The sequence below is a fragment of the Epithele typhae genome, assembly GCF_022376455.1.
Source record: "Epithele typhae strain CBS 203.58 chromosome Unknown BXZ73scaffold_21, whole genome shotgun sequence".
Lineage (NCBI taxonomy): Eukaryota > Fungi > Basidiomycota > Agaricomycetes > Polyporales > Epitheliaceae > Epithele > Epithele typhae.
This window is the reverse complement of record NW_025954212.1, coordinates 68,417-89,834: the sequence shown is the minus strand read 5'-3', so window position 1 is coordinate 89,834 and position 21,418 is coordinate 68,417. Positions and strand designations below refer to the sequence as shown.

The following is a 21,418-nucleotide window of genomic DNA, read 5'->3' as shown; positions in this document are numbered from 1 at the left end:
GGATGCGGGTCAGAGCGACGCTGCGGCTAGTGTCAAATAAGTGGGAGATGCTGCGAGTGCTGCTGAAATGAACCGACTATATCGACTAGTGTACCCGTATTGAATGCACGAGAACAGTAAGAAGTCAGCTAGCTACCCACATATTCCTCCAGTCGCTTGGTTGATCGCAGCCACCGTGTCCCAATATTGTTCTTGCGATTCCTTCAATGTCGGGGTGTGGGAGAAAACCCGTCTTATCCGATCCGGTGCTCCACTACGTACCAAGTTATGTTCTCGGGTTCAGATACTAATCCTTGCGTGCCAGCGTGGGTACCTATCGACGAAAGGACGAAAGGAGAACATAACAAAGCGCAGATACGAAAAAATACGCTGGGACAGAATATGAGGTAAGGCGACGAGAAACACGGCGGAAGTCACTCAAGGAGCTCGAGAGTAATAATGTCATGGGCTTGGCTCTCCATTGTATTGGTGTACATTCTGCATGGTTCATTCTAGACGCGCCCATGACAGGCTCCTTACTGTACACGACTCCTGTCTACAATAGTATTTAAACGGCAGCTGCACATTGTCTTACGATAGAGAGCAAAACAGCTCCTTTTATGGACGAAATGCGTGAGGGGCGCGGGCGCTAGCGTGGTCGAAAATGGCCCCTACAGCGGCGGCACGTGCGTATCACCGCGTACGTCGGACCTGGAGCTCGGAGGGGGTCGCGTTTTCGCGAAGCGAGCCTGGGGGAAGAGGAGAGGGAGTTTGGGAAGCGATCACGAGAGCGGGAGGTAGGGAGGGGGACGGGTGGGGAACGAGCTCGATCGTGTGCGCGCGGGAGATCGCGATACAGATAGAATCAAGAAGAAGAGAAAGAGTGCGTGCGTGGATCGCACGGGGAACGGCTTTTGATCGAAGCGAGGGCTCGACGCGCTTCATCCGCGTACTGCGTGGGGATACCTCCCAGTCTTCAAGTATCTTCGCCTGTACTTAATGCGGTGACTGTGTGTAGCGCCGATCCACATGCGGGGAGCGGTTTGCGGAAGCACAGGGGGAGCGCACTAGCCCTGCTGGAGTCGCCTGCTGCTGCGCGTTGAATGGCATGCTCGTCTTCCTTTGATGCCTAGATGACACGGAACCCACCGGAGAGTGACCGCGCAGTCGGGTGCTTCTCTGCAACCTCCTTCAGCGCAGCGTAGAGGGCTCACGAGGGTATACCATTAGAGGTGCGGCTGATAAAAATACAATAATTACGCTGTCCGCAATAGATAGTGTAGCAGCCTCCATGCAGGTCAATGTCCTAATCGTGAGAGCCTATCCAAAGCATCATCGTATGCCGTGACGAAGCGAGGATCGGGTATGGGGAAGAAAGCGTGGTCGAGCGGATGGTTGTCACGAAAGACAGGGTCAGAGTGGCATTGGCTGCACAGATCGTAATCTACGAGCCGTATCAGCGAGTATTTGAGAGCACAACGCCAGCCAAAACTCACCCAAGCACACCATACATCGATACCTCACCCCCAGCAGCGGCGTTTGCGCGCAACCCATGCAAGTCACATCGTGGTGTTCGATGCTGGTGCGGGCGCGGTTCACGACGAGGCGCGTCATGCGCGCCTCGGCATGGTCGTTGACCTGCCGGCGCGCCTCATCGTACACCGACTTGTCGAGCGGGGATTTGATGGGGAACAGCGGATGTTTTGGGTTGTGTTGCATCCTCTTCTCCGGGTCGGACGCGCAATCCCTGCACAGCTCGTAATCTGCAGTCCGAAGGCAGTTGAGTTCTGTCCGAATCATCCACAGCCTGAGGGAGCTCACCATCGCACATCAGACAGCGATGTCGGGCGCCGCGTATGTTTGGCGTCTGGCATCCAGAACACGTCACGCCGAGGTGGACGTACGGCGGTTGCCAGGTCTTCTCCATGTCGTGCTTCACGATCCAGTAATGCGAGAGGTCGTTGTTCGTCTGGATGGGGAAGAAGCGGTGGGACGGGTCGTGCGACGCCCACGCTTTCGGCGAGGACATGCACGAGCTGCATCTGTCGCAATCTGTAGATGGAAGATCTCAGATCGTTAGCTTGCTGTGGGCGCAGCGAGCGGCGAACGGTGCCTTACTGGTGCACTGCAGGCACTTGTACCAGAACCCGCCGATGTCGATCTTGCCGCAGAAGTGGCAGCCCACGCTCAACAGGCGCAGGTCGGGGCTGGACGAGTACGCAGGCGTGGCTATCCGCAGGATGTTCAGATGCGCATCGACCGCGGTGTCGCTCGTCGCGGTGGCGGAGCTCGGCCGTGGTGGTGGGGGCTGCGGGCGTGAGGTAAGTGGTTGCAATCAGCCACGTGCCACGTCCGGAGATCAGGTTGCGTACCAGCAGTTTGTAGTGTGGACTCGTGGGATGAAGGGCTGCATCAGGATGCGGAACAGGGTTGGGCAACGGACGCGGGCTCACGGGGAGCGGGCGGAGGGGAGTCGGTGGCGGCTCGAGGGGAGGGTTGGGAAGACGCCGCAATTGCGGCGGTTTTGGCTGGAGTTCTGGCGACGGCTCCGGATCCTCGACATCGTCAAATCCGGCTTCCTCGTTGAGAGGCTCGAAATGACGCCGACGTCGGACCCTGATATCGGGTGAGGGCAGCGGAGGCACCTCTGGCATGCCCTGCGTGGTGTTGACGGTCGAGGACGGTCGAGGACGGTCGAGGACGGTCGAGGACGAGGCAGGTTCAGACGGCGTAGCTCAGGTGGGCTGTGGAGCTCCCCGTCCGTGTCCGCCGTGGTCGCTGGGAGAGACAAGGCACGGATGGATGGGCATGGCAGTTCAACACGGTGTCGGGAAGCCGCCCACAGTTTGACCGATCTGCCACATCATGCGACACCGCCTCGTCCCATCCTCCCACGGCTAGTTCGCATGGGCTGCGGCCACCGAAAGCTGAACTTGCTGGACCAGGACTCTGCTACGCAAGTCTCGGATAGCGACAGGTAATAGCGAAGGCACGATGAAGTGCTGACCATTGCTTACAAGGCCGTCGACCCAGTAAGCGCTACGAGAGGCCGTCGAAGCCTTATATACTTACTAATCCGTCTACGTTGATCATAATTAGTTTTCCATCAGCACGAGACTACATAACCTGTGTCCAAGAAGCATCTATACGGGCCACAGCCTTGACTAGCAACTCACACTTATAAAGTTGAGGGCCTGGCTGCTGGACGCAAACCTAAATCGAATATGAAATACTTAGGTCGCCACTGGAACCAGCTGGCACCTCACAAGACGGAGTGGCATATAATAGCGCTGCCCAGGCACGGTATCTCGACTGATTGCCGTGCTCAGCGCTCAGGTACGGCTCCCTGAAGCTGGCACGACGAACCTGACGACCACGACGATGAAGGCTGGGTCAGCACTACTTTATTGGCAACAAAGAAGAGAAGATCAGGTAGGGTTTCTGGTGTCGCTCCCTTTCATTTCCTCTCATATCGGTTCTCTCAGATACAACAGTAGATGCTTCAAGAACCATGATCATGCATAGATCGCGGTGCTGGTGAACTGCCCGAGCTCACATCTCACAGCCGCGTCCTTCGGGTGCAACGGGGCGGCGAAGCAGTACCACCGTCCGTCCAATGGTTTCAAGCTATCGGCACTCACTCTGGAGCTTTTACTCACTGCCACATGGAAGTTATGCCTTACGGTACGCACTCGTCTCACACCTTCGATGCATGGGCCCCGGTGGGTCACTCTGATTAGTACTTTTAGCAGATCTTTCTTCGATGTCGCGAACACATCCTTCTGTCTGTAAACCCACGTCGGACGGCATCTATCTGATCCGCTCGATGCCCTGTACCGCCCACCCCAGGAGATGCGGGATACCGTTATCCCACGTCTTCTTCCCTCAAGGTATATACCGTATTGCGCGGAGCGCATGGATCGCAGTATGTCCTCCTTCTGCTTGCATTCCCCGTCTCGGAATTCACTGATATGAGCGCTCCTCCACTACCCCTTGTGCCGATGCCTCCAGAGCCCGAGCTGGGGAACAGCTTTGGGGCGATGTTGATCGGGACTTTTATTGGAATAGCGTACGTCTCCCCGCCGCAAACCTCAGCCATGGCAGGGTGACGAAACATATTGACAGACTCTACGGAGCCGTCGTGCACCAAGCATATCGGTACTTCCGTGTGTACCACGATGATCAAATCTTAATCAAAGCATTGGTGCGTTTCATGGACCACGCGGTGACGTGTTGCTGAGCTTAGAGATCTTGTAGGTCCTCGTTGTTTTGTTAGTATGCCTCCTGGTACCGCGCGGCTGCATTCTGACAAAGAACAGAGCTCTGGAAACGTTTCACATTGTCGCATGCTGCCATCTAAGGTACGCATATTGTGCCATATCCCTCAGGAGCGTAGTTGACCATTCGCTTCCCTAGTTATCACTATCTTGTCGCAAACTGGGGCGTCCCGATACATTTGATCAACACTACTTGGTACGCAGCCTACTCTCAACTTCGCTGAATAAGGATCGGCTTATGTCGTTCATAGGTCACTCAATGTAAGCGAACTTGAGCGTTCTCCGCGTAACCTTCACCTCATCCTTGTTGTGCCTCCAGTCGCTACTAGCATGCTCGGTGAGCCCTCAAGCATGCCCACTTTCTCATCATCAATTGAGACCAATGGTCATGTCCCACAGGGTCTCATAGTGTTCATCACACAAAGGTGCGTGGCGACCGGCGGTGATATGCATACTGAGAAACTGAGATGAGGGCGCAGCTTTTTCGCGCGCCGCGTATACATCCGTGAGTTTCTTCGCACGTCCGTCGCACGCCGCGTTGACACACAAACAGTGGCACCACGCTTTAGAATCCTACTCGGCGCTACGGTCAGTACTGGTTCAGTTCCATTGTCACTGACGAATATTGTAGCTGAATTTTTCCTTTCTCTAGTTCCTCCTGCTGGTTCTGGAACTCGGTGCGCAATTTTATTGTAATCTTTTCCCGGTGTGAGAGAGTTCTCACAATTCGTGCGGTTTGACAGGCTTTCTTACTGGTACGTTCGCCACCGCCCCCCGGGTCCCCCCGCTCCCACTCACCCCCTCTCAGCTGCTTCCGCAGAAACGTGTGTGGCATTCCCACTTGGTATCACTGTTCGAAGACTCAAATGTGCTCCCAGAATCATACAGGGAAGCTTTGTAGGATTCAAGAAGCTCACTGTCTGTAACCCTCACATCTTGACTGGAAAACACGCTTCTGACAGTTTGTCTCGATGACAGTGGCTGGTCGCTGCTGGTTGCGGAATCGCGCTGGTGGCGGATGGGATCCTTACGACCCTCCTGGTTATAATTCTTCGCAAGCGACGAACAGGTTTCGAACGGTGAGCATGCTACCGGAGTAGCACGAATGGGGCTGACGAGGTTAGCAGCATGGACACCGTTGTTCATCTTCTTGTTCTATATACTATCAACACGGGTACGGCGCTGATCAGAACTCCGTCAATCCTGCACTGAAAGACATTTTTAGGCATGTTGACTGGGTATGTTGCTGTCCGTGCTCTCTGAGAAAAGATATTGATGATTTAGTTCACCAGAATTGTCGATGCTATGATATTTACATTCGTGAGCTCGAATCTTTCGTCTGTCACGATCGTCTCTCATGGAAATCCCAACAGTCTATACTGTTCACGAGCAACCTCATTTACGCCGCGTTTGGGATCGTCTGCACCAAACGTGAGTTGTGCGATCGAAATCTATGAGACGTTCTAAAATCTTATGGACAGTTTATGCAATATCCCTTCTCGCCGCGTACGTGCCTTTTTCGTGTCGTTTCAGTAGACCAGTTTGAAATCGCATTCATAGGCTCAACGAGCGTAAATCGCTCACCCTTCGAGCCATGTACAACATCAACGAAGATTGGGTGGATATACCCATCACTCCCCGTCCTTATGGTGCGCCCAACATGTCAAGGTCGTCATATACCAGCACCGCCTTTTCGGCACCCTTGACGCAGCTCACACCTAGGGTGAGAATTTCGTCCACCATCTGTGAATGGGGAATCTGACTTTAGTTCATCTTGTGCTGCCAGGAGCGCCGATATCGCGTGTCCACCAGGTCACTCCCTGCACCTAAAAAACCTGAGCCTGTGCAACATGCGCTTCGGCGTGCGTACTGGGACACTGGCGACATCGACGTTCAAGCATTGTAATTTTTGAATCCTACCAACCTGGAGGCCGGGCCGCCAGTGTCGCTCCTGCACACACTCCACTCGCTTGATTTTCTATCTGGACATTTTATTATATATCACAGCATCTGTAAAATAAACAAATCATATACCTTTGCATTCTTCCCAATTCATTCTTCCCTCTAGCTCGTGGACCACAATATGCGCGCGAAGTTCCAGGCTGAGCAGGCTGCCTTGCGCCGGACCTAGGCGGCCCGTTGTTCCCCCCGGCGCCTGCATAATTTTCGACTTGCCTGAGCTCAGCTTGCAAGTTCTCCCTTCTCCCTTCTCGCTCCTCTTCCCCCTTCCTTGCGCCCACTCTACTTCTTGTATAAAAAGTGGAGGTAAAACGAACGGGCTTTCGATATGGATATCTCTGTGCGTTGTGGCCTCATCCTGGTTGCAAGCTCTTTCTCACATATATCTAGGCAGAGCTCGAATGCCCTCAATCGTTCCATGCAAGGCCTATGGTCCACCCACCGTAAAGCCAAATTGAACCTCAACTCGATATCTAGCCCTGCCCCAGGGTCTTCAACCTCTACCGTCGTTCCAGCCCAGCCCGCTCCCGACACTACAGCTCCCACCTCTGTCCCCGTCCCCGCCCTTGACGCCCCCACCGCTCCCCCCGAGACCGTCGGGGATGGAGACCTCGCCGGGCCTTCCGTTTACGACTCCCACCTGAAGCCGGCGAGCACGAAGCGCAAGTCCCGCGCGCCGCGCGAGCGCGACGAGGGCAGCAAGCGGGCCAAGCTCTCGTCCAGCGCGGTCTCGAAGGACCACACGCCGCCCGCGACGCGGCTGACGGACCTCGGCGGCGTGGACGCGTGCATCGAGAAGGTGCTTGAGCTCGTCGCGATGCCGCTCTGCCACCCGGAGATCTACCTGCACACGGGCGTGCAGCCGCCGCGGGGCGTGCTCCTCCACGGGCCACCGGGGTGCGGGAAGACGATGCTCGCGCATGCGATTGCTGGGGTGAGTCCTCGTTTGGTTTCCTCCGTGGCGTTTTTTTTCTGTGTTTTGTGGAGGACGAGAGGCTCATGGTGGGTTGCAGGAGCTTGGGGTGCCGTTCATCAACGTTTCTGCGCCGTCGGTCGTGTCTGGGATGTCTGGCGAGTCGGAGAAGACACTTCGGGATACATTCGAGGAGGCCAAGAAGGCGGCACCTTGCCTGCTCTTCATCGACGAGATCGACGCCATTACACCGAAGCGGGAGAGTGCACAACGGGAGATGGAAAGACGGATAGTCGCGCAGTTTTTGACTTGCATGGACGGTGAGTTCACTTCTTACAACTTCGAAGCGTAATATTCATGCCCCAAAAGACATGTCCTGGGATAAGAACGAGAACAAGCCCGTCATTGTTATTGGTGCAACGAACCGACCGGATTCCTTGGACGCTGCGCTCCGTCGAGCAGGGAGGTTTGACCATGAGATCAGTATGGGAGTTCCAGACGAAGAGGCTAGGGCACAGTGAGTTCGTGTGTTTGTTTTTGGCGCATATACTCAACGTTATCTTAGGATTCTCCGGGTTCAGGCCGCAAAGCTGCGACTAGAGGGTGATTTCAACTACACGGCCTTGGCGAAAGCCACTCCGGGCTACGTCGGCGCTGATCTCGCGGCGCTCACTGGTGCCGCTGGTATCATCGCAGTCAAACGCATCTTCAAGCAGATATCAGAAGGGACGCTTGTACTTCCAGAGAACACGATTCCAACACCTCCACAGGAAAGCGAAGATGTATCTATGGCTGTAGATCCGCCCGTTGAGTCCCTAGCACCTCCTCCCACTTCCAAACCTATTCCCTTCGCCGATGTCGACCTCTCCAAAAACGCTGCCGCGAGCTCCATCGTCCATTTCCTCCGTGCCCATCCCGATCCCTTGACAGAAGCTCAGCTAGCGCCTCTCTGTATCACCTTCCCCGACTTCACTCTCGCTCTCCAACATGTCCAGCCGTCGTCGAAACGAGAAGGATTTGCGACTGTCCCCGATGTTACTTGGGCCGACATTGGTGCACTCCACGAGACAAGAGAAGAGCTTCATATGGCGATCGTCCAGCCCATCAGGAGACCGGAGCTGTTCAGCGCAGTTGGGATTGTTGCGGCATGCGGAGTTTTGCTGTGGGGTCCCCCGGGGTGCGGAAAGACATTGCTGGCGAAGGCGGTCGCGAACGAGTCACGGGCGAACTTCATCAGCGTAAAGGGCCCGGAGCTCTTGAACAAGGTTCGTCTGCTTGCTACTCGCCATCATGCCTTCCCTCTCATGTCGGATTGCAGTACGTCGGTGAGAGCGAGAGAGCTGTCCGTCAAGTTTTCTCGCGGGCGCGAGCCTCCTCTCCGTGCGTCGTCTTCTTCGATGAGCTTGACGCACTCGTCCCGCGACGAGACGACAGTATGGTACGCACCACATCTCGCCGCCCCATCTCCCTACCCTCATCTTTGTCCTGCAGTCCGAATCCTCCGCCCGCGTCGTCAACACGCTCCTCACCGAGCTCGACGGCCTCGACGCCCGCAAGTCCGTCTATGTTATCGCCGCCACGAACCGCCCCGACATGATCGACCCCGCGATGTGTCGCCCCGGGCGGCTGGATAAGCTGCTCTACGTCGACCTCCCCACGGCGGACGAGCGCGCAGAGATCGTGCGCAAGATGACACGCCGCGTCCCGCTCGGCGCGAGTGACGTGCCGCGTGCGCTGGACGAGCTCGTGCGCGTGCACTGCGACGGCTACAGCGGCGCGGACCTCGCCGCGCTCGTGCGCGAGGCCGGCGTCGCTGCGCTCAAGCGCACGCTGGGCGCGCTCGACGCTATGGATGCCGAAGGCGGGCCCTCGGTGCAGGTGCAGGTGATGACGGACGACTTTGCGCGCGCGCTGGACAAGGTGCAGCCGAGCGTGTCGGTTGCGCAGAGGCGCAAGTACGAGGCGTTGCGGTCGAAGTTCGCGGGGCTGCCAGTGCGTGGAGCCAAGTTCAACGAGGCGGCGGCGAGACCTGGAGAGGAGTAATCGTCCTCAGTTACCTGCTCTGCTGCCTAAGTGTCTGTACGTCACGTACGTGTATGTAGCCGTAGCTTTATCAGCATACATAGTTATACATGTAGATTTCTTGCTAGATTGCTCAAGACCGCTCGGTCTTCTCCTACCACCTTTTAAGTACACTCGAGGGGCTCTTTGATGTACCGTGAGTCCGACTCTGCGGCGGGTGTCTTGGTGTCCCTCTGCGCTCTTCTTACCTTCCGGAAACGCGCACACCCACTCGTGAATCCCGTTATTCTCCTCACCCTTCCTGTCCTTCACCTTCGACCACTGCACCTTGACATCCGACGCCTCTCTCTGCACTTCGACATCAGCACCTCTTCCGTCGCGAGCTTGTGCAAGACTCGTGCAAGATTTCGCATCGTTGTCCTTCAACGGTAAGGAGTTGCGGATGATCAAGCTTTCGATGTCGAACGCATGGTGGTTCGTCACCGCCATCACTGCCGTCTTGAGTTACGTACCAGTACTGGACGACGAGCAAAATGACACACGTCCTATTCATGAGTGAAAAGAAATGGATAGCTTAAATACCCCGAATGAGTTATGACACTCCTGCTCTAACACTTGCGGGAGATCCCCTGCCGCGCCTCCTCCTCTCTGCGAAGAAACGGTGTGAGGTAACGTCATACGGTAAAGCACGCCACTGACCTATACTCAAACATCACCTGGACCCCCACAAACAGGCAGGCACAGGCGATGGCCATGAATCGAATGCCTGTCAAGTAGATCGATAATCAATGCGCGAGCCGCCGAACGGGTAACCGCACCAGACGTACCATCCCAGTCTCCAGTGATCTGCTCCAGCATGTACTTGATCCCCTCTGTGCCAATGACAAAACCGACCAGGTTTGCCGCCATCATCATCAGGATGTTCAACACTGCGCCCATCGCGCCGACGTGTCTGAACCACGGCTCTCCGCCGTACTGCCGCAGAGCGCATGAGCGTGCATACACGTTCCAACGACCGCCGGGAACGCACCTTCTTCGCAGGCACCAAGTACCGCGCGGCGACCTCCGGCACGATGAAGAGGCTGACGAGCCAGCCCCACGCTAAGAGCCTGAACGAGAGGTCGTGCCAGAGGGCGACGAAGGTGAAGACGAGCACCGTCGTCACGATCCGGTTCTTCGTGCCCCCAAGGGGGATGTAGATGTAGCGCGTGATCCACAGATTGTAGCTCCGGTGCCAGGCGCGCCAGAAGCCGAGCGTGGAGTAGTTGTTTGCCATGCAGCGCACCATATTCTCCGGAGGGTCGATGCCGTCTGCGAGAGCCCAGAGACGGAAGAAGCGCCAGGGAATTAGCAGCTGAGCAGAAAACGTCAGCGCGACCGAGAGGCAGCAGGAAGAGATGCTCACCTTGAGCCAAACGACGATGAGGTTCCAGAACCCAACCATGCACAGTTCGGCGGCAGTGTATCCAGTCCACGCCTTTCTGTCCTTGATGGCGACGACGTACATGAAGTGGAGGATGAACTCGAGTGTTAACAAGCACGCCACAAAGCGGCCGAGGTAATTCAATGTAGTTCTCCAGGTCACGCCCAAGGGTCGCTTGACCTGAGCAAGGACCTTTAGCGTGCTGAAAGTACAACACTTATGAAAACTCACCTGCCACATGAAATCGTTAAACGTCATTATTGGTCCGGCGATATATAAGGGGGGATATATCGCGTATGCGAGGTAGTTCAGGTAGGAGTACGTCTCCAGGTCATGATTCACCCGGGGTCGTCGCTTCTCGTCTAATGTCGCACCTGTCTGTCCCTTTCTCAGCCTCCGCTCAACCGTGCCACAAAGATCACTCACGTCAGGTATTCCCGCGCGATTGCATGCCCAGTAATAGTCCATGTTGAACGACACAAGCCGAAGCATAGTGATGTTGAAGCTCACATACCACCGGGGGTAAATGCCTTCCCATGCGTCCTAGTTCGCTCGATTGTTAGGTGAATTGTCGAGCCAAGACATCGAGATACTCGCCAGGGGTGCAAGCGCGGAATGAAGAGTGGCATAGCTATAACCTGAGTTACGCTCGATCGCGTACAGTACCAAACCGTTGAACACCCAAGTCGCGAGTGGGGAAAACTTGTGGCCCTTCGTTATCTTTCCAACGAGGTAGTTGACAGAGAGCAGAGTCAAAACCTTGAATGCACTTGACCCGTGGAGACCGAGCAGCATGAGGACGGAGAATGTGGCGAGGTAGGGGATGTGGTCGAGGTTGGAGGTATCGTAGGGCGCACGACGTTGACGTGCGAATAGGGTATACACATACTTGAGTCCAAGGAACGAGCTTGCCAGAAGAGTGAGAGGCAAGAGTCCATTTCGGAAAGCGCGATACTGGTTGTCACTGTTGTCCTGAGACGAGTGGAGTCTTGAACACGCGAGACCACGCGAAACAAGCCGTTGAAACTCACCACTCGACGACCAAATAACCAACCCGGCGACAGTGCCCGCTGGTAAAGTGGATAGTTGGGATGTGATGCTACAGGCTCCATTCAGCTTCAAGCAAACAACACATATTCGGTACTCACGCGAACTCAGGCTGTAAGGAATCCAGAACATGACCGGAAGCGCGATGACAAACACCACGTAGTACACCATGAACTCCGGCGTCCTCCATCGGGGCTGGGGATGTTGCTCGGCCTGGACTTTGGGGTTGTAGGATGATGGGATGTCCACAGTAAGCTTGGTGAGTCCTGTGCGCCGAAGAGGTTGAGCAGACGGGTCTAGCTCGAAAACATCCTTCGAGTGGAGGTCGGAAGGCATATGAATCACGGCGTCGCCAAGCATGTGCTTGATGTTAAAAGGACTAGATGTGCATTCGCCCGTCTAGAGTAGGGGAGCGGTGGAGACAAGGAGCGGAAGGGTGAGAGGGGAATGAAAGCGCAGGCGAATTTACCTTAACAAAGCCTAGTAACTCCGATGATAATGCTGATAATAAAGGATGAAAGTGGCATAGAACAGCCGCTTACTCTGGCTTATTCGCGCTTCGCCGCCGTCGCTAATTTTGAATTTGCCTCCGATTTCTCTCAAACCTTCACCCGCTTTCCACTCCTCCTTACCCTCCCTAAACCTCCTTCCCTTGATCTCATTCGCTTGCGACCAGTGAGTGATTTATCCGGACCACTGTATTTCCTTCTCATCGTCTGCCTCGACGCAGTGGAAGAAGGATCCACTGGCTCCGGTTCTGACTACGCCAAGTGAGTGGCTGAAGTTCTGTATCACCGTAAGCATGGGTCTGACACTTCCTCAGCTCGGTATGATAGTTTATATGCGCACGTGAACAGACTACTCACTCAAAATAGTGGATCTCGTGGTTTTTGTCATCTAAAGGCAACGAGTACTTTTGCGAAGTCGAGGAAGACTATATTCTCGACCGCTTCAACCTCACTGGCTTGAACACGGAGGTGCAGCACTATGCGCAAGCCTTGGACATGATAACGGACAACCTGGGTGCGTCTCTTGGAACTGATCTGACGTTCCAGCCGCGCTAACCCCCGTCGAAGTCGACGAAGATGTGCAAGATGAACTACGAGGCAATCTCGATCTTCAAGCACGTCTTCTGTACGGCCTCATCCATGCACGATGGATTGTCACGGCGCGAGGTCTAGCCAAAATGGTACGTCTCGTTCTTCATCTGCGTACGAAGGATGTCCCGACATTTTCCCCCACCGCTCAGCTCGACAAGTACAAGCGTGCGGACTTTGGCCGCTGTCCTCGTGTGCTCTGTCAGTCGCAGCAGCTCCTTCCCGTCGGGCTCACGGACGTGCCGTACGAGAAGTCGGTGAAGCTATACTGTGGCCGCTGCGAAGACATCTACTCCCCCAAGTCCTCCCGCCATGGCTCCATCGACGGCGCATACTTTGGCACATCGTTCCCTCACCTCCTCTTTCTCGTCTACCCGAACCTCATCCCACCGAAGAGCGGCGCGGTCGAACTTGGGTTGCCGGGACGGAGCGCGGATGTCGAAGGGGGCAGGCGGAGCCGGCGGATACGCGAAGAGCCGGAGGGGCAGGGAGAAGGCGTGGGGGAGGCAGGGAGCACGGCCGCTGTCGCTCTCAAGGCGGACAGGTACCGTCCTCGCATCTTCGGCTTCCAAGTCAACGAGACTGCGAAGCTGCAGAGGTGGCAGGAGGCTGTGAGAGACAGGTACGTCGTTCATGTCTTATTTCGCGCGCCCCTTTCACCAACCCTTGGGCATAGGCAAATCTCTAGATTGGAGGAGCTTGAGGAGAATGCATGAACTTTTGCTGGGCACGCTGTTGTATGATGATCGTTTCTAGATCCCTCTACTTCTCGCACCATTCCTGGCCTTGGAGCGTCAAGGGTGATTGTGGTATTTTACCTGGCCTCGATCACGGTCCTTTTGCATTTCCGTTGGGATCTTCCTCTGTCAAGTCTTGCCAAAGCATTCGGAGATTCGGGCAACGCTCCTTTGTGCATGCATGTGCATGTGCCCCTATACTAAAATCTTCATGCTATCGGCGTTCATCTTCATCCCGATATGTTACCCTTTCGAGCTCCGGGACGACACCTCCCACCGGACAGCAGACTCGAGATTTAGGCTCGATACATGACTGCCATGGGCCCAAGTCTGGCATAATTCGAGAACACACGTGGAAGGCACTACTCTGGGCCTCATTATCTCTCTTGTGGTGAAGAAATGCCCTCTTATGCCCACTGTTTCTCCCCTTCTAGACTTCGTTGGGGCTGGACCATAGGGCGATTCACAACGTGCGTACTCGGTGCCGTGGCTGTGACTGCAGTGATGCACAGCTGACTCGGAATTAGCGCACATTGCCGTTCGATATTTAGCCAGGCCTGTCCTGCGCGAGCCTCCTAGGACAATCTCTTCCTTCTTCCCTGCTACCATGACTGCCACTCAGACGATCACCATCGACGCCGTGGGCAACCCGGTCAAAGCTGCCACCATCTTCCAGTCGTCAACCGCCGAGCTCACACGCGCTTTCAGTGCGGACCTCAAGGTGAGTTCATCGGTCCCACTCAGGGGCTCTGGCTGACCGGCTTCTGCAGAGCGGCCGGAATGTGATTGAGATCAGAAACATCTCTAGCCAGGTCGACGTCGACTCGCCCCGCATTCACGGTCTCGGCCAGTACGCTCGCGTGTTCGACATCACCTGCGCGAGCACCCTCGCGTGGGCCCCCGGGACGAAGCCCAGCAGGCACTCCGAGTCCATGAAGAAGCTCTCCGCCAAGAAGAAGGCGCTCGAGGCCGACCGCACACTCCGCAACCAGGAGATCGACATGCTCACCGACGCCACCAAGAAAAGCAAGTGCGGCGAGGACAAGGCGGCACATCTCGCATTCATGGACGGTCTGGTCCAGCGTAAGCGAGAAGCCGTGACTGTAATCCTGCAGCTCGCAGAGCAGATCGATGAGATCGAGCGTGAGATGTGGTTGCTTGAGAACACGCACAAGGGCGATACCGCGGTCGTCGTCACCGCTACCATATTTGCGAGACGCGAGTGTCAAGTAGAGTTCCAGTTGACATATCGTATGTTTCTGCTTCCGTGCTCGCGTCTCACAAGTGCTGATGATCGCTTGTACTTTTCTAGTTGTGAGCGGTGCGTCGTGGAAACCTTCCTACGACCTCCACGCGACGACTTCCGAGGGTAAGACGTCGTCAGACGTTTCGCTTGTCTACTGCGCCAACATCACGCAGAGCACGGGCGAGGACTGGTCCGAGACCGTTCTGACGCTGAGCACCGCCAACTCCCAGGCCCGGCAGAGCCTCTCCGTGCCTTCCATCGATCCTCTCAAGCTCACAGCCGCCCACTCCTTCCCGACCTCGAAGACAGGCTTCACAAACAACAACAACAACCGCACAGGCCTGTTTGGCCAAATGGCACAACAGTCCAACGCCGGCGGGCTCTTTGGCTCCGCACAGACTCAGTCGGCCACTTTCGGCTCCGCCCAGACAGCTGGTCTATTCGGTGCTTCTGCGTTCGGCCAGGCGCACGCGCCACCTCCTCCTCCCGCCCCGGCTGTCGCGCCGCAGCCCCCGCAAGACGATTTTGACGACGATGCGGCGTTCGTGGAGGTGGAAGAAGAGCTGGACGCGGAGGGCGTTGAGAAGCCAGGCGCGGTGCTCGACCGGAGCCCGCTCTCGCTCGCGTACCGCGTCGAGGGCGCGGTGATGCTCCCGAGCGACGGGCTCGGGCACAAGATCGCGATCGCGACGCTCGATTTCAAGGCGGCGCTCAAGTACCTGTGCGTGCCGCGCAAGACGGCGGCGGTGTTCATCGAGGGCCGGGTCGAGAACACGAGCGAGTACGAGCTACTCGCGGGCCCGGTCAGCGTGTTCATGGACAACGGGTTCGTCACCAAGACCTCTCTCGGGGTGTGTGTTTCGTTTGACGTATTCGATATGCGTCTCGCTGACCATTCATGCACTTGCAGCTCATCGGCGTCAACCAGAGCTTCAACTGCGTGCTCGGGGTCGACACCGCGCTCCGCGTCTCTTACAACACAAAGAACCGCGCCGAGCTCGAAGCCCCGCACCCGTTCGCGGAGCGGTCAAAGACGACGACGCGCACGATCACTACCACGATCACGAACGGGCACTCGTTCGACATCGACGGGCTCGTCGTCCGCGACGCGCTCCCGCTCGGCAACGAGCCCGCGAAGATCCACGTCCACCTTCGCGAGCCGGAGGGCCTGGCGCGCGCGCACGACGGCGAGGACATCGCGGTCAAGACCGCGGGCGACGCGAAGGACGCGAAGGTGCGGTGGGTGAAAGGTGATGACGGGAAGAGCGCGGAGAAGGACGGGCTGTACGAGTGGGTGTGCGGCATTCCTGCGGGGAAGAAGGCGCGGCTTGAGGTGGTTTGCGATTTCAAGATGCCCGCAGCGGTGCGCTGGCAGGAGACTTCGGCGCGTTGAAACCGCGCCGTCTTCTCGCCGTGTTGTACGTTTATTTGTGTCCTTGTAGCTACCATTTGAATGTATGTTCAACTTCACTAGCCTTTTCCCGGCTTCTTCTCTGCCAGGCTGTCCATGCTGTTCATGTAGTGGATCCTAGTAGACCAACTTCAATATCCCTTGTACATGTCAACACCTCGGTGGCGTAAAGCCACCTACTAACCGTGAGAATAAAACCACTTAGAGCCGAGGCGCGCCTCAACTTTCCCAATTTGCACCTGCACCTTTTCCATCAACCCGCCACCGTAATTCTGTTTGTTCGACTCTTGTTCTCGCTTCCCTATTCTACGCTGGAGGATCACACACAAGGATGAACGTTCTCATGGCAGCGGCGTGTATGAGCCTCACCGCGTAATTCGAGGGGCTCAGTTCACAAATGGGAAACGCCTGAGTATGGCTCACATGCCGCGTTGTCGTCCTCACTGCAGCCTATTGTGTGAGTGTCCTCCCTCTTCTGTCATTGCGGCGTTTCGTTGTGCTCATTATCCGATTTCATAAGTTTCGTGGATGTGGCGGTTTCCGGGCTCTTATAAAAGTCCTGACACCGAGAAGCAGTCGCACACAGTCCACTAATCACCTTTCTACGACCATGAGCTCATTCTCTAAACCATTCGAAATCGATTGTTCTCCTACCCCAACAAGGTGGTGGTCACCGTCTTCCAATCCAGCATCGCCCAAGTCACTCGTACCTCCCCGCTGTCTCTTACGGTGCGTTGGTTGCATCTCAACACCACCCGCGCTACTTACACTCATTGTAGCCCGGAAGCCATCTAATCGAGATTCGCAACTTGTCCTCGCTCATCGACCGAAATTCGGCCCGCATCGAGCTTCTGGACGGAAATGCCCCTCGTGCTGTAGGCGTAGCCTGCACCGTCCCCGCGAACGACCCGCCTGGTTATCATCCGAAGCAAACCCACGCGGCGTTCAAGTCGGCCTCCGCGGAGAAGACCCGCCTGAGCGCTGAGCTCGCCGCGCGCACCTATCACACCAGCGTGCTCTGCGGTACTCTCGCCTCAAGTTATGTCGTGGCCGCCCCGGGCCTCTACTTCCTCGACGACGTCTCCAAGCGCTGGATCCTGGGGAAGAACAAGAAGATCAGTATCAGGAAGCCCTCAAAGACGTCGAGGCCACCCTGGCGGCCCTGACGATCTGCGTCGCTGGGAGCACAACCGGGACAGTGAAGACCACGATCTACGCGCATGAGGACTGCGTCGTCGAGCTCCAGCTCACTTACCGTGAGTACCTCCCGCCGAAGGCCTCCTTCGAATCGCGTCGGCTGAACCGCTCGCAGTCGTTTCTGGGGTACGCTGGGAGCCGTTGTACGACCTCCTGGCCCCTGACGTCCACGGGGCTTCGTCTGCGGACGTCACTCTGCGGTGCTGCGCCAGTGTCGAGCAGGAAACGGGCGAAGACTGGCTCAGCGCGGAGATCACGCTGAGCACCGCGACGCCCCACCGGCGCAAGCCGCTGCGGGTGCCCGCCGCGGAGCCGCTGACGATTTCCATCTCCGACCGGGACCCGCCGCCAGCGGACGATGTCCCGAATGTCGAGGTGCATCCTCCCAGCCCGTCGCTCCCATGTTCGGCGAGGGCGGAACCGGCGCGCGTGTTCTCGTGCGATCATGAGCAGTGCATGCCGATGAGGGCGGCGGCGACTGCGACGCCGAGCCCTTACTTCGACCCTGCAGCCTCCTACGGACAAGAAAGGCCCAAGTACATGTCCCGGAGTCATGCACGCGGAGGCAGCGGCGCTGGACACTGGCGAGCACGAGCACAAGCACGAGGAAGAACTAGAGCCGCCCGCCGTGTCCTGTCACATCGAAGGCAAAGTGTCCATCCCGAGCGATGGGCTCTCCTACCGGTGCACCATCGCTTCTCTCGCAGTGAACGCTGATCTGCGCTTCGTGGTCACCCCCCAGAAGAAGACCTCGTCGGCTGTCATCGAAGCCAGCATCACAAACTCGGGCGATTCCACGCTGCTGCCCGGGGAGATGTCCATCGTCGTCGCTGACGGGAAGTTCGTGAGGCGGTCTTGGCTCCCGGTGCGTTTCCCCCCTTTCTCGTGAACGTTCCCTGTGCTGACTCTGGGCGTTCTCGATTCCACAGCTCACCAGAGCGGGAGAGTGCTTCAGCACCGCCCTCGGCATCGACCCCGCGGTCCACTGCGTGTGCACCGTCGCGCCCCTGGACGAGGTGAGACTCCCGAGCGCCCTCCCGAAGGGCACGGTCAAGATCACCACGTGCACCGTCACGGCGACGGTGACAAACGGGCACGCGTTGCCGCTCGGGGAGGTGGTCGTGCACTGCGCGGTTCCGCGCGTGGTGGGGGGAGAGAAGTTGAGAACCCGGTCACTCTGCGCCAGCCTGAGGGCCTGGCGAACGCGCCAGGCGGGCTGAAGGTTGTTGTGGACACCAGCAGGGAGGTCGGCGACGTCGACGCACGATGGGTCAATAGACGGGCCGTTCGGGGAGACGACGCGGGTGCGACGTACGAGTGGGTGTGCTCGATCCCAGCGGGTGCGAGAGTAGAGCTGGTATCGCAGTACGAGGTTGAGAGTGATGCGACCACCAGGTGTGATGTGCGGTGAACGAGACACGGGCTATGTACTAGGAATCTGTCGTCACCTGACGACCATACTGCAATGACGACCGTATTTTATTCTTAACCTTTCGAGATTGAAGACCGAGTATGCGTGGGAAAACGGCTGTATCAGGCCGGAGGCGGCGGAGGAGGCGGCGCGCGGTACTCCGCACTGTCCACAGCTCTTCCCCGTCCGCTTTCCAGTGCCCACTCGTTTGTCTGCTTTCATACCTTTCCCCCTCACCACCATGTCCGACAAGAAGTACAAGCGCATCGACGAGGACCGCTCGCGCCGCTACCCCATCCACGAGCCCACGAGCGACATAAAGGAGCTTCAACGCCGCCTCCAGCAGGACCCCCGCTTCAACCCGCCGACGCCGTCCGCGTGGAAGCGTGTCGCGCTCATCGTCTTCTTGCTCTGCGTCTGCTGGTTCGCCGTCCAGCTCCGCGTGTCCATGATCCCCAGGCAGCCGGAGCCGCCCCAGGTCGTCCACGCCAACAGGTGCGTTGCCCGCCTCCATTGCCCCTGTCCCTGCCCCCGCCCCCATCCACACGCAGGGGCGCCGAGTCTGATGCGTGCGGCCGACAGGTACTCGAACGAGTTCAAGTTCCGTCCCGCGGCGAGCCCCGTCGTCACCGAGAAGATGAAGGACGGGCGGACGAGGGTCCGTGGTGCGATGCCGAGTTTCCAGTGAAGGTCCGTGGTGTGCTCCTGCTCGCGGGGTCTTCTCAACGTCTGTCTGCACCTCCAGACCTCGAGCCGCACACACATCTACCCCCATCTCACTGCTTCTCCCCGCCCCGTCGGCTCTACAGCCGTCCCACCCTACCCCCCTCCGCTCCTTAATGGACTTGCCTCGTCCTTGCTGTATTGATCACGTTATATCAGACCCTCCTTACACATCGGTGTATTTATTCTCTCGATGCCAACAATTCCGTTGCATCTTCTTCGTGGTACAGTCCAGCCAGGATATGTTTAAGAGCGGTGGGTTTTGTGTTCGTTCGTCCCGGCGTTCTTGCGGTCATATTAGGCCGACACGCCGGAGACGATGATGCATCGCAGTTGAAGAACCAGGAACAGTACACCCTCATGCCCAATCGAAAAGCGGCTTTGCGTAATGAAACTGAGAGGTCCGAAGCACAAGCGAGGGGGTGTATGAAGGAGACATCTGCTTCACACTGAAGGACCTCGCGTTGATGGTCAGCATGTTTATATAAGCCTCAGACTCGTTCCCCAGGTACGAGGCTGCCATCAACAGTTGATCCCCCTCGAGCATTAGTTCGCCACAAAATTTTTGAAGCCGTCTACACATATTTAATAGGGAGGAGGTACGTGATCATATGTCGGAGATGTAAGCTTGGCATGATTTTTGAATATGACTTCTGCATGACGGCATCCTCATCGGTCCTTATCTCAACTGCTGTGCATTGCGATTGGATACGTAGACTGTGGTTAAGTCCCAGACGAACACGGATGCACTAGCGGACGCGGGACGTCCAGCTCATTTTACAAACACGTACAACAGGTCGACAGCAACCCACTGCGCAACGCCAAGAGCGTGGAGCGACCTTCTCAGCCCTGGAGCATCTCCTTCAATTCCCCGTTCTCCGCCATCTCCGTCACGACGTCGAGCCCGCCGACGAACTCGCCGTTGACGATCAGCTGCGGGAACGTCGGCCAGCGGTTCAGCTCCTTCAGGCCCTGCCGCACCGCGTCGTCCTGGAGGATGTCGAAGTGCGCGAAGGAGCCGACGCCCTGGTCGCGGAGGAGCGCGACGATGCGCCGCGAGAACCCGCACCGGGGCGCGTCCGGCGAGCCCTTCATGAAGAGCACGACGGGGCCCTGGGTCATCAGCGCGCGCATCCGCGCCGCGAGCGCCTCCGCGGACTCGGACTCGGGCGGCGCGTCGTCGGCGGGCGCGGCGGGCGCGCGGTCCGTGTGCGACTGCGGCAGGAGCGAGGACGGGGCGCGGGCGTGGTCAGCGAGGGCTTGGGTGAGCGCGGGGGCGTCCGCGCCGGATATGCGGCCGAGGAGCGTGTGGCCCTGCGCGGGGCGGGGTGAGCAAGGCAGGTGGGGAGGAGGACATTCGGAATTCGGGGGCGTGGGGGGGCGAATCCGGAGATTCTGATAGGAGGGAGGACGGCGGGGGCATGCGGTGGCCAAGGCGTGCGGTGCGGGACGTGCGGATGGGGTGGACGGAGAAGGTGGCCGGGGGAGGAGACGTACTTACCCTGAGGATGACAAATGTCGGGACGGCCTCGACCTCGAAGGACTCGGCGATGTCTGCCTGCGTCTCCGCTTCGACCTGCGACGCGGGGAGGTCAGCGGGCGCGAACACTGCGGTGGCTGGACGGACGGACCTGGAGCACGAGCACTTGAGGGTATTTACGCGCGAGTTCCAGCACGACCTCGTTCATCTGCTTGCAAGGCTCGGCCCATGGTGCCCAGAAGTTGATGAGCGAGACGCGGCCGAGGTCCTCGGAGAGTAGTGTCTGAAAGTGCTCTGGAGACTGGACATCGTGGGCGTTGGGAAGAGCCATTGTAGACGTCGAACCGGTGGTGTGTGGATGCTGTAGTTATAGGCCGCGAATTCGGAGTCGGGTACACAGCGGGTGATGCAGGTCGGAAGGAGATGGGAGGGAAGGAGGACACCGCAAGCCGAAGCCCGGGGGTGCCCGTCGGGCTCAGAGAGTTTGGAGGGAAGG

At 57.6% G+C, this 21,418-nt stretch overlaps 8 protein-coding genes across 8 annotated transcripts; 5 read left to right on the top strand and 3 right to left on the bottom strand.

Annotated features, from left to right (window-relative positions):
* Positions 1-1,277: 1,277 nt before the first annotated feature.
* On the bottom strand, positions 1,278-2,158 carry BXZ73DRAFT_46350 (uncharacterized protein; the record flags this gene model as incomplete). Its single annotated transcript, XM_048019677.1, has 4 exons — positions 1,278-1,423; positions 1,476-1,742; positions 1,801-2,031; positions 2,098-2,158. Coding segments are annotated over 4 exons (705 nt in total), but the record flags the coding sequence as incomplete, so codon positions are not given.
* Positions 2,159-3,980: 1,822 nt separating this feature from the next.
* Positions 3,981-6,162, top strand: BXZ73DRAFT_100955 (uncharacterized protein; the record flags this gene model as incomplete). The annotated part of the gene is made up of 22 exons (XM_048014732.1): positions 3,981-4,048; positions 4,105-4,183; positions 4,237-4,250; positions 4,299-4,340; positions 4,396-4,452; positions 4,508-4,517; positions 4,576-4,593; positions 4,656-4,681; positions 4,736-4,761; positions 4,810-4,844; positions 4,909-4,933; positions 5,000-5,011; positions 5,065-5,080; positions 5,135-5,174; positions 5,235-5,335; positions 5,384-5,430; positions 5,482-5,494; positions 5,549-5,576; positions 5,630-5,687; positions 5,738-5,762; positions 5,817-5,979; positions 6,043-6,162. 22 exons carry the CDS (start codon positions 3,981-3,983, stop codon positions 6,160-6,162), a joined length of 1,023 nt encoding a protein of 340 aa, XP_047878289.1.
* A 471-nt stretch (positions 6,163-6,633) lies between these two features.
* On the top strand, positions 6,634-9,171 carry BXZ73DRAFT_46283 (ribosome biogenesis ATPase RIX7; the record flags this gene model as incomplete). The annotated part of the gene is made up of 6 exons (XM_048019663.1): positions 6,634-7,149; positions 7,229-7,448; positions 7,498-7,645; positions 7,694-8,393; positions 8,447-8,566; positions 8,620-9,171. The coding sequence occupies 6 exons, from the start codon at positions 6,634-6,636 to the stop codon at positions 9,169-9,171; spliced, it is 2,256 nt and encodes a 751-aa protein (XP_047878288.1).
* A 587-nt stretch (positions 9,172-9,758) lies between these two features.
* BXZ73DRAFT_89722 (MBOAT-domain-containing protein) lies at positions 9,759-11,956 on the bottom strand (the record flags this gene model as incomplete). The annotated part of the gene is made up of 10 exons (XM_048025374.1): positions 9,759-9,798; positions 9,850-9,916; positions 9,978-10,125; positions 10,181-10,504; positions 10,556-10,753; positions 10,805-10,951; positions 11,000-11,116; positions 11,171-11,545; positions 11,605-11,672; positions 11,722-11,956. The coding sequence occupies 10 exons, from the start codon at positions 11,954-11,956 to the stop codon at positions 9,759-9,761; spliced, it is 1,719 nt and encodes a 572-aa protein (XP_047878287.1).
* A 31-nt stretch (positions 11,957-11,987) lies between these two features.
* Positions 11,988-13,433, top strand: BXZ73DRAFT_89721 (casein kinase II, regulatory subunit; the record flags this gene model as incomplete). The annotated part of the gene is made up of 5 exons (XM_048025373.1): positions 11,988-12,005; positions 12,496-12,643; positions 12,697-12,809; positions 12,870-13,339; positions 13,394-13,433. 5 exons carry the CDS (start codon positions 11,988-11,990, stop codon positions 13,431-13,433), a joined length of 789 nt encoding a protein of 262 aa, XP_047878286.1.
* Positions 13,434-14,061: 628 nt separating this feature from the next.
* BXZ73DRAFT_46355 (uncharacterized protein) lies at positions 14,062-16,093 on the top strand (the record flags this gene model as incomplete). The annotated part of the gene is made up of 4 exons (XM_048019679.1): positions 14,062-14,175; positions 14,225-14,705; positions 14,767-15,551; positions 15,611-16,093. The coding sequence occupies 4 exons, from the start codon at positions 14,062-14,064 to the stop codon at positions 16,091-16,093; spliced, it is 1,863 nt and encodes a 620-aa protein (XP_047878285.1).
* Positions 16,094-18,960: 2,867 nt separating this feature from the next.
* BXZ73DRAFT_46328 (uncharacterized protein) lies at positions 18,961-19,407 on the top strand (the record flags this gene model as incomplete). The annotated part of the gene is made up of 2 exons (XM_048019673.1): positions 18,961-19,214; positions 19,302-19,407. The coding sequence occupies 2 exons, from the start codon at positions 18,961-18,963 to the stop codon at positions 19,405-19,407; spliced, it is 360 nt and encodes a 119-aa protein (XP_047878284.1).
* Positions 19,408-20,285: 878 nt separating this feature from the next.
* On the bottom strand, positions 20,286-21,253 carry BXZ73DRAFT_100950 (glutaredoxin; the record flags this gene model as incomplete). The annotated part of the gene is made up of 3 exons (XM_048014731.1): positions 20,286-20,756; positions 20,944-21,018; positions 21,074-21,253. The coding sequence occupies 3 exons, from the start codon at positions 21,251-21,253 to the stop codon at positions 20,286-20,288; spliced, it is 726 nt and encodes a 241-aa protein (XP_047878283.1).
* Between the last annotated feature and the right edge of the window lie 165 nt (positions 21,254-21,418).